Source organism: Pezoporus flaviventris, unplaced genomic scaffold (assembly GCF_033815535.1).
Source record: "Pezoporus flaviventris isolate CSIRO_AGI_PZ_B2104156 unplaced genomic scaffold, CSIRO_AGI_Pfla_v1 ptg000011l, whole genome shotgun sequence".
NCBI classification, from domain to species: Eukaryota; Metazoa; Chordata; class Aves; order Psittaciformes; family Psittacidae; genus Pezoporus; species Pezoporus flaviventris.
This window is the reverse complement of record NW_026892559.1, coordinates 1,803,256-1,816,937: the sequence shown is the minus strand read 5'-3', so window position 1 is coordinate 1,816,937 and position 13,682 is coordinate 1,803,256. Positions and strand designations below refer to the sequence as shown.

Sequence of the window (13,682 nt, the reverse complement as noted above, 5' to 3'; positions counted from 1 at the left end):
TGAAGTGACTTTTTTGACCTTGGTGATTAGATTAAATCTGAAAATCTGATCTTCAGATACTCCATGGTTCATGATCAACATACTGGAGTTTATTCTGATTGCTTTAAAAGCTTTTTTAAAAAGCTGATAAGTGTAGATAAAGCTCTGTATGAGCTTAAACGTTCCATTTATATGCCATGTCTTTTACCATTCTGTTGTTCCATCCAGATTGCTGCAGAAGAGGGTAGATATCCTGTAACTGAGGAAGAATCTGCCCTTCAATGCTAGAGTATACTTGAATATTTAGAGAAAAAAATCAGCCTTTTTCTTTGTGTTGTGGTATCTCATCTTCATCAGTTTTAAACTGTTTGTTCCAAGAATATGTTAAGCCAGTATTGTTGCCCTCCCAGTGGAGACCTTTTCCTCGGATTGCAGGTGACTGACAGGGGGTGCCACCCCATGGAGCTTAGATCCTCCTCTGCAGCTCTGAAACACTTAAGCCATTTTTGCTGGCGCTGTTCTTTTATTTCAAATTTGAGTTAACATGTTTTCCAGACCAGATAAGATCTGATGAAAGACTTGGCTTCTAATGTTAAGATGCTAAGGAACTTCATGGACTGACTTGGGGTGGGATTTCATTTTCTTCTTTTGTTTCAGCTTTGTCTGTGATGGCTGCCTAAAGAAAACAGGACGAACCAGGAAGGAGAACAAATTTTCTGCTAAAAGTAAGATTCTGACATTTACACCAATACAGCTTAAATTATTTAAGAATGGGGAAGAGGTGAATTTTAGGCTCATTTTGTATTTCTTTCAGGGTTGGGTTGGGTTTGGTTTAGGTTTTTTGGTTTTGGTTTTTTTTTTTGAGTTAAAGGCAGGTACTTTTGATCAGTTCTGAACATCAGTTTTGTGATGTTCAGAATGTTTGCATTCATAGCTGATGTCTTTGGTTAGTAGTCTGTTGTAGAAGGTTAACGCTCTGTTTTAGAGCACTGCTAATGCAAGGTACACATCCTTTTATCTCAGTTGTCATATAGCATTGGGTAAAGGGTTACTGTGTGACTGCAGTCTAACTTAAATTTATGGTAACGTGTACCAAGTTGCCATGCTACTGCTGCTCTTAAAAGCTTTGGTGGAGAAAAGGGCTCAATCACAAAAAAACCCAAACCACTCAGTAGGCATTTCCTCTTGATCAAGGCAGCTGACTTGAAGGCATTGTAGGAAGAAATTGGTGCAGTCACCATCTGTTCTATATGCCAAGTCTTTCAGAATCTTCTTAGGTTGGTGTACTTACAAACGGTGAGTATTTACATTTCTGCTGAAAAAAAAAAATGTACATATATATCCCTGGCCAACCAATAGCATCAAGATTCAGCAAATGGGTCAGTGAATGGATTCAATGTCTTGAGTCTTTTTCCAAAATCTCCAAAACTCCTGAGATCCATCAAGAATACAGGAAAAATACAAGAGTTCTCTTATAGTTTGTATCAGGTTTTATTTTGAGCAACCTGTATTGCATACTTAACATAGTATAGAGATGTGTTGCTGAAAGGTGTCAAATTGGAAAATGAGAAGCTGATTGGCAGCTGTGTCACTTTCCAGGGGTAATGTGCAGCAATGAGTCAGGCCCTGTTACACCGGAAGTCTTACACTCCCTTTCAGCTTCAGGTTTCTCTCAGTTTTGTTTGAAAACGAAAAACTTCTAAACTATGTTAATTGCAGATACAGTTGTATTTACTTGTTATTTGTATTACTGAGATATGTTCTTTTTGGTAAATGCGGAGACTAACTTGGGTAGCGTGGCTTCATAGGCAGAATACACTTCCAAATGCAATGTCAGCTCTTGACGCTATGTCTGAGAGCAGTGTTTTGTAATCCAGTTGAAGCAACAAAGAGCTTCTATTCAGGAGGAGCCTAAATTGTAATTGACTTCTAAGACGGATAGAAATTGGGTTGAAATATGGAGTCTTCATTTAAATAATGTATAAGCCATAAACATGGCTGCAGGTGAAAAGCAGCTCACCCCATCTAGAAGTGTTAGTGTTTAAAGATAAAGCTCTAATTTATGATTGCATACTGCATACATTAAAAGTCATTTTTTATTAAATTCTGAATAATCACATTTGAACAGTTCCAATTCTGTATATATTTAGAGCTGTATTTTTCTCCTGCAGGGTTACCAGCTACAAGACTTGGTACCTTCTTGGAGAACAGAGTCAATGATTTCTTAAGACGACAGAACCACCCTGAGGCAGGAGAGGTTACAGTTAGGGTGGTACATGCGTCTGACAAAACTGTTGAAGTAAAACCTGGAATGAAAGCAAGGTATGTTCTTTCCATTTCTAATATTACTTCTTCTGGGGGGAGATGGAAGCTATCTAAATTTACTTACATGTTACTGTTCTGAAAAAATACTTTTTTATTCAAAACCTGACTACTGACCAGTTCTTTAAAGATGGATGTTACAGCAACATGTTCCTTAGTTGTGATGAATGTGAGCTTTTTCACAGTAAGAAGTGTGTGCCTTATATTTGAATAGTCTGTAAGCGCTAAAGTTATACTTACAGCAGCCTTCGTCAGTGTTGCCTTTACCTAGTGACACGTATTCTCTAATGTGTGAATATATTTGGTATTCCTCTTTACCCTCTGTAATCTGCAGATTTGTAGACAGCGGAGAGATGGCAGAGTCTTTCCCTTATCGAACAAAAGCGCTTTTTGCCTTTGAGGAGATTGATGGTGTAGACTTGTGCTTTTTTGGGATGCATGTACAGGAGTATGGCTCAGACTGTCCTCCACCCAATCAAAGGTGAGGAGCTGTGTGAACCTTTATTTTATTTTGGTACTGTTTCATTTGTGTGTAGAGCTTCAGTGTTGCATTTGTGAAGACTCTTAGTGCTGTTACCTTCTAGAAAGAAAGTAGCTTCTGTAGGAAATATGTCAGTTGGGGTCGCTTCTTACTGGGGATGCTGGCTTGACAGACACTGTCTCAAAGATCAGTTGTCAGTATTCTCGAGGAAAGGATTCAATAATTTTAGAGAGGAGGCTAGGATATCAAAAGAAGGCTGAGTTTCTAGAGGTAAATAAGGATCAGAGGCTTTAAAGATTGCTGTTACATTGGATGCTTTAAATGTATAAAAATAAGGTGAATAGATTTGTGGAACTACTTTAAAATCTTTGCTTCTCATCATGCCTTTTGTGTTTGTTTTGGGTTTTGTTTTTTAGGCGAGTGTATATATCTTACCTTGACAGTGTTCATTTCTTCCGCCCTAAATGCTTGAGGACTGCTGTCTATCATGAAATACTAATTGGATATCTAGAATATGTCAAGAAACTAGGGTAAGTGGTTTTGGTTTGGACTTGTTTGGGGGTTTTTATGTTCTGTGCAGTGTTTGTGCTAGGTATTTCTCAATGCAAATGCAACAACATCCTACTGTGCAGCATGTGGTGTCTAAATATCAGCTGATGACAGGATAACTTGGCCACAACTGCGTATAGTTGAAGAGACAAAACGACAAAGCCCCTCCTTCAGGAGAGGCTTATGCTTCAGATATTTTAAGGTTTCCAAACCTATGTAAAACTTCTTTAAATCTGAGCAGAAAAAGTGAGCCTTTTATCTGGACCATAAAATTTTGCTGGCTGTGTTGATAGTGCAGTCCTTGTGTAATGCCAGTGCTTTAATCAGGTCATTTGTTTGGGCTGGCAAGTCCTTACCCATGCTTATAAGGAGAAAGGTAAGTGTATTTTTGTCTGTACTGATTTACTCTTAACAGCTGTGTAAGACCACTAAGAAATCTCTTATAGAATGAATAGCTGAAATTTGTGAGAAACTGAAAAGTTAGATGAGAGAGGAGAGTATACTTTGGACAGCACAAAAGAGAACACAAAACAACTGAAAAAATGAGAAAGGTGGAAATTGAACTACCATGATTATGGAAGTAAAGGCAGTAAAGGAAATTTCAATCTCTTGTCAAAGGTATCTGTTGTAGCTTGGCAGAGTTATTAATGAAGAAATTGTTAGGGACTATGTTTAGAGTAGCTGTGTAAGAAAAATTAGGGGGGTCAGAATGGAGGTAGATGGTACTCTCTTCAGTACCTCAGTGAGATGGTATGTTCCTTAGGACTTTAGAGGCATATATTAGACTTTTCTGGCCTTTTGATTGTGTATTTTCTAACCTGTGAGTCTGAAAAAAATTGCTGCTTAGCACTCAGAGCTCAGTTTTACTTAAGGCTGTTTTCTGTGCTAATGGCTAACATCAGGTTCTCATTTTGGGAAAACAGTATTGGTCATGCAATATCATCTCTCCCTTCTTGGGCAGAAGGAATGACAACTGGCTGCAATTTACAGGGTTTGGGTAGGATTCTGCAGAGCTAAAGATGGCTATTTTTCTCCAACTTGAGATCTAATTATTCCTCCTACTGGAGTTCTTTTCAAAAACTAATAAAGAACTGAAGATGAAAAAGTGTTCTTTGTGATTTCATCTTCTCTGCAGCTGCTACTATTTGGATGTCATCTGTCTTCATAATACTTAGATTGTACACCCAGTAGTGTATAGGTTAATGGTGACTGTTTATTCCCAGATATAATTGTGAAACCTTTCAATACTGATTCTCAAAGTTAAAAGCCAGAGGATTTATGGTAGAAAATGTGAATTGTGTGTTTAAGTGAATCATTTTTTAAATGTTTTTAGATTGGATATTAGGAAGAAATTCTTCACTGTGAGGGCGGTGAGACTCTGGTATAGGTTGTCCAGAGAAGCCGTGGCTGTTCCATCCCTGGCAGTGTTCATGGCCAGGTTGGATGGGGTTGGAGCAACGTGGTCTAGTGGAAGGTGTCTCTGCCCTGGAATTAGGTGATATTTGAGGTCCCTTCCAACCTAAACCACTCTGACTGCACTGTCTCAAGGAAAAAGAATTCTGGCTTTTACTACTGAAATACTTAGTAATACTAAGTAGAAAAACTCCCTCTTTCTCTCATTAGTTAATTGGGAGGTGACAATTGTACGTCTGTATGAGGCTTGGATTTGTATCCAGATTTAAAAACATGCGTGCTGTATATAAATAACTCCATACATAGTGCTGGATTTTAAAAAAAATAGCAAAAAGATGGTAATGCTGTTGCATTAATGAAGCTGGGATGAACACAAGAATTATAAATCTTGGAGAGCTGTAATTATTGTCCAGCTGGTACCACCAGCCAACTCTGTGGTAGCTCCATCTCGTGGCAGAGAGGAGAACAAATTCTATTATTAATTATCAGAGTCTACATGTACTTTTTAATTTATGCTAGGTATACTACTGGACATATCTGGGCATGCCCACCTAGTGAAGGAGATGACTACATCTTCCATTGCCATCCTCCTGACCAAAAGATACCCAAGCCCAAACGACTGCAAGAGTGGTACAAAAAGATGCTGGACAAATCTGTGTCAGAGCGGATCGTACATGATTACAAGGTTTGTGAAGTGTATGTTTGTACTGGGGGTGGGCTTGACCAGTCTTGTCTTGCTTTCTTCCTTGCCTTTTGCATTGTACCTGATTCTTGAAGCTTGCTGTTTTAGTTTCAAATGAATTGAGCTCTTAAAGTTTGAAGTAAATCCCTTTCAAAGCATGTAGCTTCTGAAATGATTCTAGCAAGAGATTTGAAATAACTTCTTAGAACAAATAAATTATTGAGGAATACCGCAAAAGAGCGCACATCTCATTTCATTAATACAAAGAAATTATGTGGACTTTTTAATATTCTGTTAAATAAAATTTCATGGTTAGGCTGCTGATGCAGTTAGAAATATATAAAATCTTTGGAGTCACCAGGGCTTTAACTAGTGTTGATAATATAGTGATTATTTGTCCCATTTGGTAAGTATGTGTATTGGAGTCTAGCATATGTTCTAAATGTATTTGTTGAACTGTCTGTAACTGATGCAGTGTTAAATCTGCATTTAGAACGTGCTCTCAAAATGAAATATTAAGCTGCTCTTTGATCTGCCTTTTTTATCACATACTGAAAAGGCTGCTTTTACTTCTGTGACTTGAAACAGTGTTAACAAAGTGTTTTGCTCTTTTCAGGATATATTTAAGCAGGCAACGGAAGATCGTCTAACAAGTGCGAAAGAGCTACCTTACTTCGAAGGAGACTTCTGGCCTAATGTTCTAGAGGAGAGCATTAAGGAGCTAGAGCAAGAGGAAGAAGAACGGAAGAGAGAGGAAAACACTAGTAATGAAAGCACGGATGTAAGGATGCTTCTGCTATTTCACGATCTAATGTAAAAGTTGTGATTATGTGTGGCTAATTTTGAAAAAAATGGTCTGACTAAGTGGATTTTTCACCTTTCTAGCTTTATTCTAATATAAATTTGAATTTTACATTTCATAAATTACAGCTGTTAAAATACCACTCAGCTACATTGGTATGAGCAGTGGCTGTTCATACGGCTTTAAACCTAATTAGTTACCAAAGTCAATTAGATTGAAACAGCTGCTAGTTGAATATTTTACTGCTAAAATCCAATTAATATCAATGTTCATGCTGCAACCGTAGCCTGATTTGGAAGCTTTTTCCTTAAGCTTAGCTTTTGAATACTGGCTAAGTCTTTTCTTTATAACTTATTTATAATGCCAGTCTTAGCAGAATGTTCTGAGAATGTGACAGAATGCTTTGATTTAATAGTTTACATTGTATAGGGGTGGGTTTGGGTTTGTGTTTTTTTTTTTTTAGTAGAAAGCTTTAAGGCATTGCGAATCTGAAGCACAAATTCCTGCTAAACTATTGTTGGGCTACTTAGAGAAATTTCTTGCTGTTCTCTTGTTCAATTTTCTTGGAGAATGTGCACCAACTGTGCTTTCACCTTCAAAAAAAAAGGCTATGCCTCTTAATAATAAATTTGAAATTAACAGATACAAAATTTATGTATCTGCCCATCCTTTGATCTTATGAGCTTTTATGGAGGAAGTGTTGAATCTAGGATAAGATTACTACTTTTGCTCATGCAGTAGTACTTAACTGTTTAAGCACTGCTGCTTTGTCACCTCACTAGATTTTTTTGTTAGGATTTAGAATTAATCTTTTTCCTGAAAGATCTTTGGATCAAAAAAGTTAGGTTTAATGTTACAGCTAGAATTTGTGGTTCTCCTGTGCTGCTCTTTCAAGGACTTTGAATGAATTAAGTGCAAGAGTAACCTGTGAATGAGGCAACTTAATATTGACTTTGCATTAGCTAACATCTTATTTAGGAAGGTGTCATTCAAAGGTTTGTTTTCTACTTGGCATAGCTGCGAGTTCCCATTTCTCTGTTATAGTAGAAACCAGTCATGAGGTATCACACTTTGTTCATCCTTCACAGCAGTTCAGCCCCAAAATCCTGTGGTGGGGGAAGCTTGTGACATATTACTATTTAACCTTTACTATTATAAAGAGGTTTAACTCTTTATTGACTGCATGTTTTACTTCTTGAAAATGAGGCAATAACAAATTGTATTGTCAAAAAGCGATAGTCATTCATGTTCCCTGGAAATTTCTGTCCTGACTAAGTTATTTTAAGCTTAGGAAGAATGGCTGTTTGGGTAAGAATTGCTTTGATCCTTGATCATCACATGCTGTAGTATTTTGAGGGGCCCTCTGAGAAGCACAGGGAAGAATAAACCATTAATTGCTAAATGATGATAATTGAAATTAAGCTGACCTGGTTTATTTGACTATTGCAGGATATGACAGGAGAAAGGTACATACTATTAATTGCACTACTAATGCTTTTTGGAGTCAGAAGAACAGCTTCTTGTCAAAATCAGTTTAATGCCGTCTATTAAAAAATAAGAATAAATCTGTCGGAGCTGTAACAAGCTAAATCTAAGTGAATTAAGTTTTTCTTCTGGTTAGTGCAATATCAGTTGTACTTCTCAGTTGAGTTTTGAATTGCTTCAGGAAGCCATCTACTGAACCTCTTTGTGATTATCCAAGAGGTTCTTCAGTGTTCAGCTATAGCAGGCAAACAGGATTCAGTAAATAATGTTTTTTTTGCACCTCCTGAGCATTTATGCTTTTAATATTTTTAGAACTGCTGATTTTGATATGTTCTGGAGTGATTCTAATGTGATTAATTTAATGTTTCGGGGGACCCTGGTAAGTGTCTTTGGAGTAAATGATTGTGATGTGTGGTTTGTGCTGCAGTTATGGAAGATGTGAAAGTAATAAAATGCTGATGTGATGTGGCTTAGATACGTGACATAAAATGCCTTTACAATTAATAGGTGAGCAAGGGAGACAGCAAAAATGCCAAAAAGAAGAACAATAAGAAGACAAGTAAGAACAAGAGCAGCTTGAGTCGTGGCAATAAGAAAAAGCCTGGCATGCCCAATGTGTCCAATGACCTCTCCCAAAAGCTGTATGCCACTATGGAGAAGCACAAGGAGGTAAGAGTTGGTACAATGAGATCTATGGATTTTACTCCAGTAGAGAGGTGTGCAAAACTTTGATACTTCCGAGTCATGCCCTGTAAATTATATAGGTTTGACTGGAGAATTGAGTGGCACACCAGTAAGTCTGGGCTCTTTGCTGTGAGGGCAGTGCAGATAAATACAACTGTGCTCATACGGAACTTCCTAAAAGTCTGGATTGCCACAACAGGTTTGCTGTTCAGTCCAGTGCTGCTTACCTAATGCTTTTGAAGAAGGTGAAACCTGCAAGGTACCTGGAGTTTTGAAATTCCTCAGGTCTTACAAGCCTGATGGCCCATCACTGAAGCGTTAGCTGGTCATGGAATTGTACTCTCTGTGTAAGGAAGCTTGGCAACCAAAACATCTTGAAGTGCTGGCATATTAAGTCTTTTTATCTTTCAGGTCTTCTTTGTCATCCGTCTCATTGCTGGCCCTGCAGCCAACTCCCTGCCCCCCATTGTTGAGCCTGACCCCCTCATTCCATGTGACTTGATGGATGGGCGTGATGCTTTCCTAACCCTTGCTAGAGACAAGCACCTGGAGTTCTCCTCACTACGAAGGGCTCAGTGGTCAACCATGTGCATGCTGGTCGAACTGCATACCCAGAGCCAAGACCGCTTTGTTTACACCTGCAATGAGTGCAAGCATCATGTGGAGACCAGATGGCACTGCACTGTTTGTGAGGTATGCTTGGTGAAGCTCTTTCTACTTGTGTCCCTGTATCTTTACCTGAACTGATCTCTCAGTATTAACTGATGAAAAAAGATCTGTACAGCTCATCCTCTGGCAGTTCTGAAAGAAACAAGAGGAAGCAGTTTCCATTACAAGCAATTTTACTAATCCGCTACTTGGTGTGACTTTTGTCTTCTACTTTCAAGCTGTGGAGAACTGAATTTCCTATATTTCCTGTAGTTCATTTAAAGTGCTGCTGCTTAAGCAGTTTGGAACTGTAGCAATTGCTTGAGCCATAATCAGGATTAGCTGATTTTTCTGAAAAGTGATGCATCCTTTCTTCTTCCAGAGTTAGAACTGTTGTGCTGCACTATTTCTGTAAATGGGACTCTCCATTCGTTTACTGGCATAAAGGTTTTGCTATGCTAGAGGTCAGATTCTTGTACTTGGGTGATTTTTCCGCTACTCTGCTGTGTCTCTGTAGATGCTGCAAACAGCATTTTTGTTTTCAGAAATCTTTGTTTGCAAGTGTGTTTGAACATCGAGTGCACCAGTGTGGGTCAATTCTTTGCCCTCCAGAAGCTGGACTAACCTTGAATCTGGTTTGGAATGTAAATTTTTAGCCTGCTGGAAGTAAATTACTGTCTCTGATTCAGTTCTGAAAAGGTCTGATTAAAATTGGATGCTCACATTTCCTTTTATATAGGAGCAAATAAATTCTGATTATTTTTTTTCTGTGAATTAATGAATCCTGAGGACTTGGATCTTTTTCTTAAAGATCAATTATTGAGCCCAAACTCATATGCTGTTGCTTTCACAGAATGTAATGCTGTTGTTACTTCAGTCAGCATACTCTGGTTTTTAGCTTGCCTGAAAACTGAAAACGCAGCTTTCATTGTCTTTTCTTCTTTGAAAATTAGTACCTCTCCTGCCACTCTTGGCCTCCTAAGGCAGCAGCAGATAAGCAGCTATTTGTTCCCTCCCTTTTTCTTCTCCTTTCCTATCTGGAAACAAAGGGATTTTCCTGGCCCAGATGAATAATGTGTGACTTAGTAGCTCAGAGCAAACTGGTTTTTCAAGCTATATATATTTGTGTAGATTTCAGTCGTCCTTACATCTACACACCTACCCAGGCTGTAATTTGGATTTATTCCTTCTCTAGTAACTCAGCATCGTGTGAAAGATTGAATTTTTCCCTAGAGCAAAAATTTGCCTGGAACAGACTGGTAGTAATTTGTTAAGGTAGCATAACGTCATTTACTTGTTGTACAGAGTTTCTGGAACACCAGTAACTTCTCCTTCATTGTCTTTCCAGGATTATGACCTGTGCATCACCTGCTATAACACTAAAAACCATGACCACAAGATGGAAAAACTAGGCCTTGGTCTAGATGATGAGAGCAACAACCAGCAGACTGCAACCACCCAGAGTCCTGGTGATTCACGCCGCCTGAGCATTCAGCGCTGTATCCAGTCTCTGGTGCACGCCTGCCAGTGCCGTAATGCCAACTGCTCGCTGCCGTCCTGTCAGAAGATGAAACGGGTTGTCCAGCACACCAAAGGCTGCAAACGCAAAACCAACGGAGGATGCCCCATCTGCAAGCAACTCATTGCTCTCTGCTGCTACCACGCAAAGCACTGCCAGGAGAACAAGTGCCCGGTGCCCTTCTGCCTCAACATTAAACACAAGCTCCGTCAACAGCAGCTTCAGCACCGCCTGCAACAGGCACAGATGCTCCGCAGGAGGATGGCGAGTATGCAGCGGACCGGTGTGGTAGGCCAGCAGCAAGGGTTGCCCTCCCCAACGCCAGCCACCCCAACAACTCCAACAGGCCAGCAGCCCCCAACGCCACAAACCCCACAGCCCCAGCCTCCACCCCAGCCTGCCTCGCAGCCTCAACCTGCACCTCCCAACAGCATGCCACCCTACACCATGCCAAGAACTCAGCCTCCCAGCGCTGTGTCCCAGGGCAAGGCAGGTGGCCAGGTGACTCCTCCAACACCACCCCAGCCACCTCAACCACCGGTGCAGGGTCCTCCTCCAGCAGCAGTGGAAATGGCCATGCAGATCCAGCGGGCAGCAGAGACCCAGCGTCAGATGGCGCAGGTTCAGATTTTCCAAAGGCCAATTCAGCACCAGATGCCCCAGATGCCACCTATGGCAATGAATCCTCCACAGATAGGCAGAGGTCCTGGTGGTCACATAGATCAAGGAATGGGGCCAGCAGGAATCCAGCAGCAGCCACCCTGGGTGCAGGGGGCCTTACCCCAAGCTCAGCTGCAGCCGGGAATGCAAAGGCCATCGATGATGTCAGTAGCCCAGCCAGGTCAGCCAATGAATATGGCTCCTCAGCCAGGGATGGGTCAGGTACCTGGCGCTGCTCAGCCCAAACAACCACCTCTGCCCCAGGCAGCCTTACAAAACCTACTGCGGACTCTCAGGTCTCCCAGCTCACCCATGCAGCAGCAGCAGGTGCTTAACATCCTTCACTCCAACCCTCAGCTGCTGGCCGCTTTCATCAAGCAGCGGGCTGCCAAGTACGCAGGGACCCAGAACCCCCAAGGGATGACGGGCCAGCCTGGCATGCCTCAGGGTCAGCCGGGTCTCCAGCCGCAGCAGGCCATGCAAGCGCAGCAAGGAGGCGTGCACCCCAACCCAGCAATGCAGAACATGAACCCCATGCAAGGAGGAGTGCAGAGGCCCAGCATGCCCCAGCAGCAGCCGCAGCAGCAGCCGCCGCAGCAGGCCATGGCTGGGATGAATCCTCAGGCGCAGCAGATGAATATGAATCACTCGGGGATGGCTCCCCAGTTCCGAGACCTCCTGATGAGGCGGCACCAGATGATTGAGCAGCAGCGCCACCAGCAGCAACAGCAGCAGCAGGGAGCAGGACCAGCACTGGGGCCAGGCATGGCCAACCACAGCCAGTTTCAGCAGCCCCAGGGCGTCGGGTATCCCCAACAGCAGCAGCAGCGGATGCAGCACCACATGCAGCAGATGCAGCAAGGAAACATGGGACAAATAAGCCAGCTTCCACAGGCTATGAGTGCAGAGACGGGAGCTAGCTTGCAGCAGGCTTTCCAGCAGAGGCTACTTCAGCAGCAGATGGGGTCCCCAGCTCAGCCCAATCCTATGAGCCCCCAACAGCACATGCTCCCCAGCCAGGCCCAGTCCCCACACCTACAGGGCCAGCAGCTCCCTTCATCGCTCACCAATCAAGTGCGTTCTCCACAGCCTGTCCCTTCACCACGGCCGCAGTCCCAGCCCCCCCATTCCAGCCCGTCCCCTCGGATGCAACCTCAGCCTTCTCCACACCACGTCTCCCCGCAGACCAGCTCCCCACATCCAGGACTGGTAGCTGCCCAGGCTAACCCCATGGATCAAGGGCACTTTGCCAGCCCAGACCAGAGTGCAATGCTTTCCCAGCTTGCTAGCAATCCCGGCATGGCAGGCCTCCATGGTACAAGCGCCACGGAACTTGGGCTCAGCTCCGAGAACTCAGACTTGAATTCAAACCTTTCACAGAGTACACTAGACATACACTAGACACATTGTAGCATTTTGGGAGCAAAAAAAAGAGAAAAAATTAAAAAATTAAAATAAAAGAAAAAAAACTTATTTTCTCAAGACTTTTTGTACTGAAGACAAATTTTTTTGAATCTTTCTTAGCTAAAACAACATTTTTCCCTGGAACACATCTGAACTCTGCACCAACAGTTTGTGGTTTTACAAACAAACCAACAACGAACCTGAGGGACAGTAGAGTACAAAGAATATATTTTTGTTATGGCTGGAATCCTGACCAGTCCTTTTTCTTGGTTTTTTTTTCTTTTCCTTGTGTGCGTTGGGGAGGTTGGGATGAGGGTGGTCTTTGGGCTGTTCACCAAAGGCTGGGCCCTCCTCATGCCTCCAATAGGTTTTTTTTTTGTTGAATTTTTTTTAAATTAATGAAAATATGTAATATTGATAGTTATTATTTACTGAGGCAGATGGTAAACATTTTCCCTATCTTGGTTTTTCTTCATGTCACTTAAAAAAAGACCAAACACACCACACCGGAAACAAAACTTAAGAACCTTTTCTTAAAACTGGAGGACAAAAGGGGTTAGTGTTGCTTTAAAAATACATTACATATATAAATATTATATATATTAAAAAAATAAATACCAATCTTTTCCTCTTTGGTTGGAAATATGTCAATTCTTTGAATTTAAAAAAAGTGTAAAAAATATTAAATAACTCAGTCCCCTCCTGAAGTCTACTTTTGTCCTCCAAGAATTTTCTATAAAAGAGTCTGAGCTTAAAAGAAAAACTTCAAGTATTAAACTAATTTGTACATGTAGAGAGAAGACAACATTTTTGCAAATACACAGGGGCAGCTGCCAAATGGATGTAGTATATATATTGTGGTTTCTGTTTTCTTGAAAGATTTTTTTTTCGTTATTTTTACATCTAACAAAGGAAAAAAATAAATAAATAAAAAAGAGGGTAAGAAACAATTCCGAAGGGATGATTTTAACCTGAGAAAAAGTCCCTGGGGTTTCTTCTTTATGCTTGCTTTCTCTTTCCCGTGCCCCTTCCCCACCCTCTTCCACTTTCTGTA

The 13,682-nt window shown here is 41.3% G+C and overlaps 1 protein-coding gene across 3 annotated transcripts in view; it reads left to right on the top strand.

Moving 5' to 3' along the window:
• EP300 (E1A binding protein p300) overlaps positions 1–12,693 on the top strand; it is a 60,860-nt gene extending 48,167 nt beyond the window's left edge. For all 3 annotated transcript variants that reach the window (XM_061450732.1, XM_061450733.1, XM_061450734.1), the window contains 9 exons: positions 637–704; positions 2,151–2,301; positions 2,636–2,782; positions 3,199–3,312; positions 5,264–5,429; positions 6,043–6,207; positions 8,221–8,382; positions 8,809–9,090; positions 10,394–12,693. In XM_061450732.1, the coding sequence (XP_061306716.1) occupies positions 637–704; positions 2,151–2,301; positions 2,636–2,782; positions 3,199–3,312; positions 5,264–5,429; positions 6,043–6,207; positions 8,221–8,382; positions 8,809–9,090; positions 10,394–12,625 (3,487 nt within the window). In that variant the 3' untranslated portion in view covers positions 12,626–12,693. The remainder of the gene's footprint in view (positions 1–636; positions 705–2,150; positions 2,302–2,635; positions 2,783–3,198; positions 3,313–5,263; positions 5,430–6,042; positions 6,208–8,220; positions 8,383–8,808; positions 9,091–10,393) is intronic.
• The last annotated feature ends 989 nt before the right edge of the window (positions 12,694–13,682 follow it).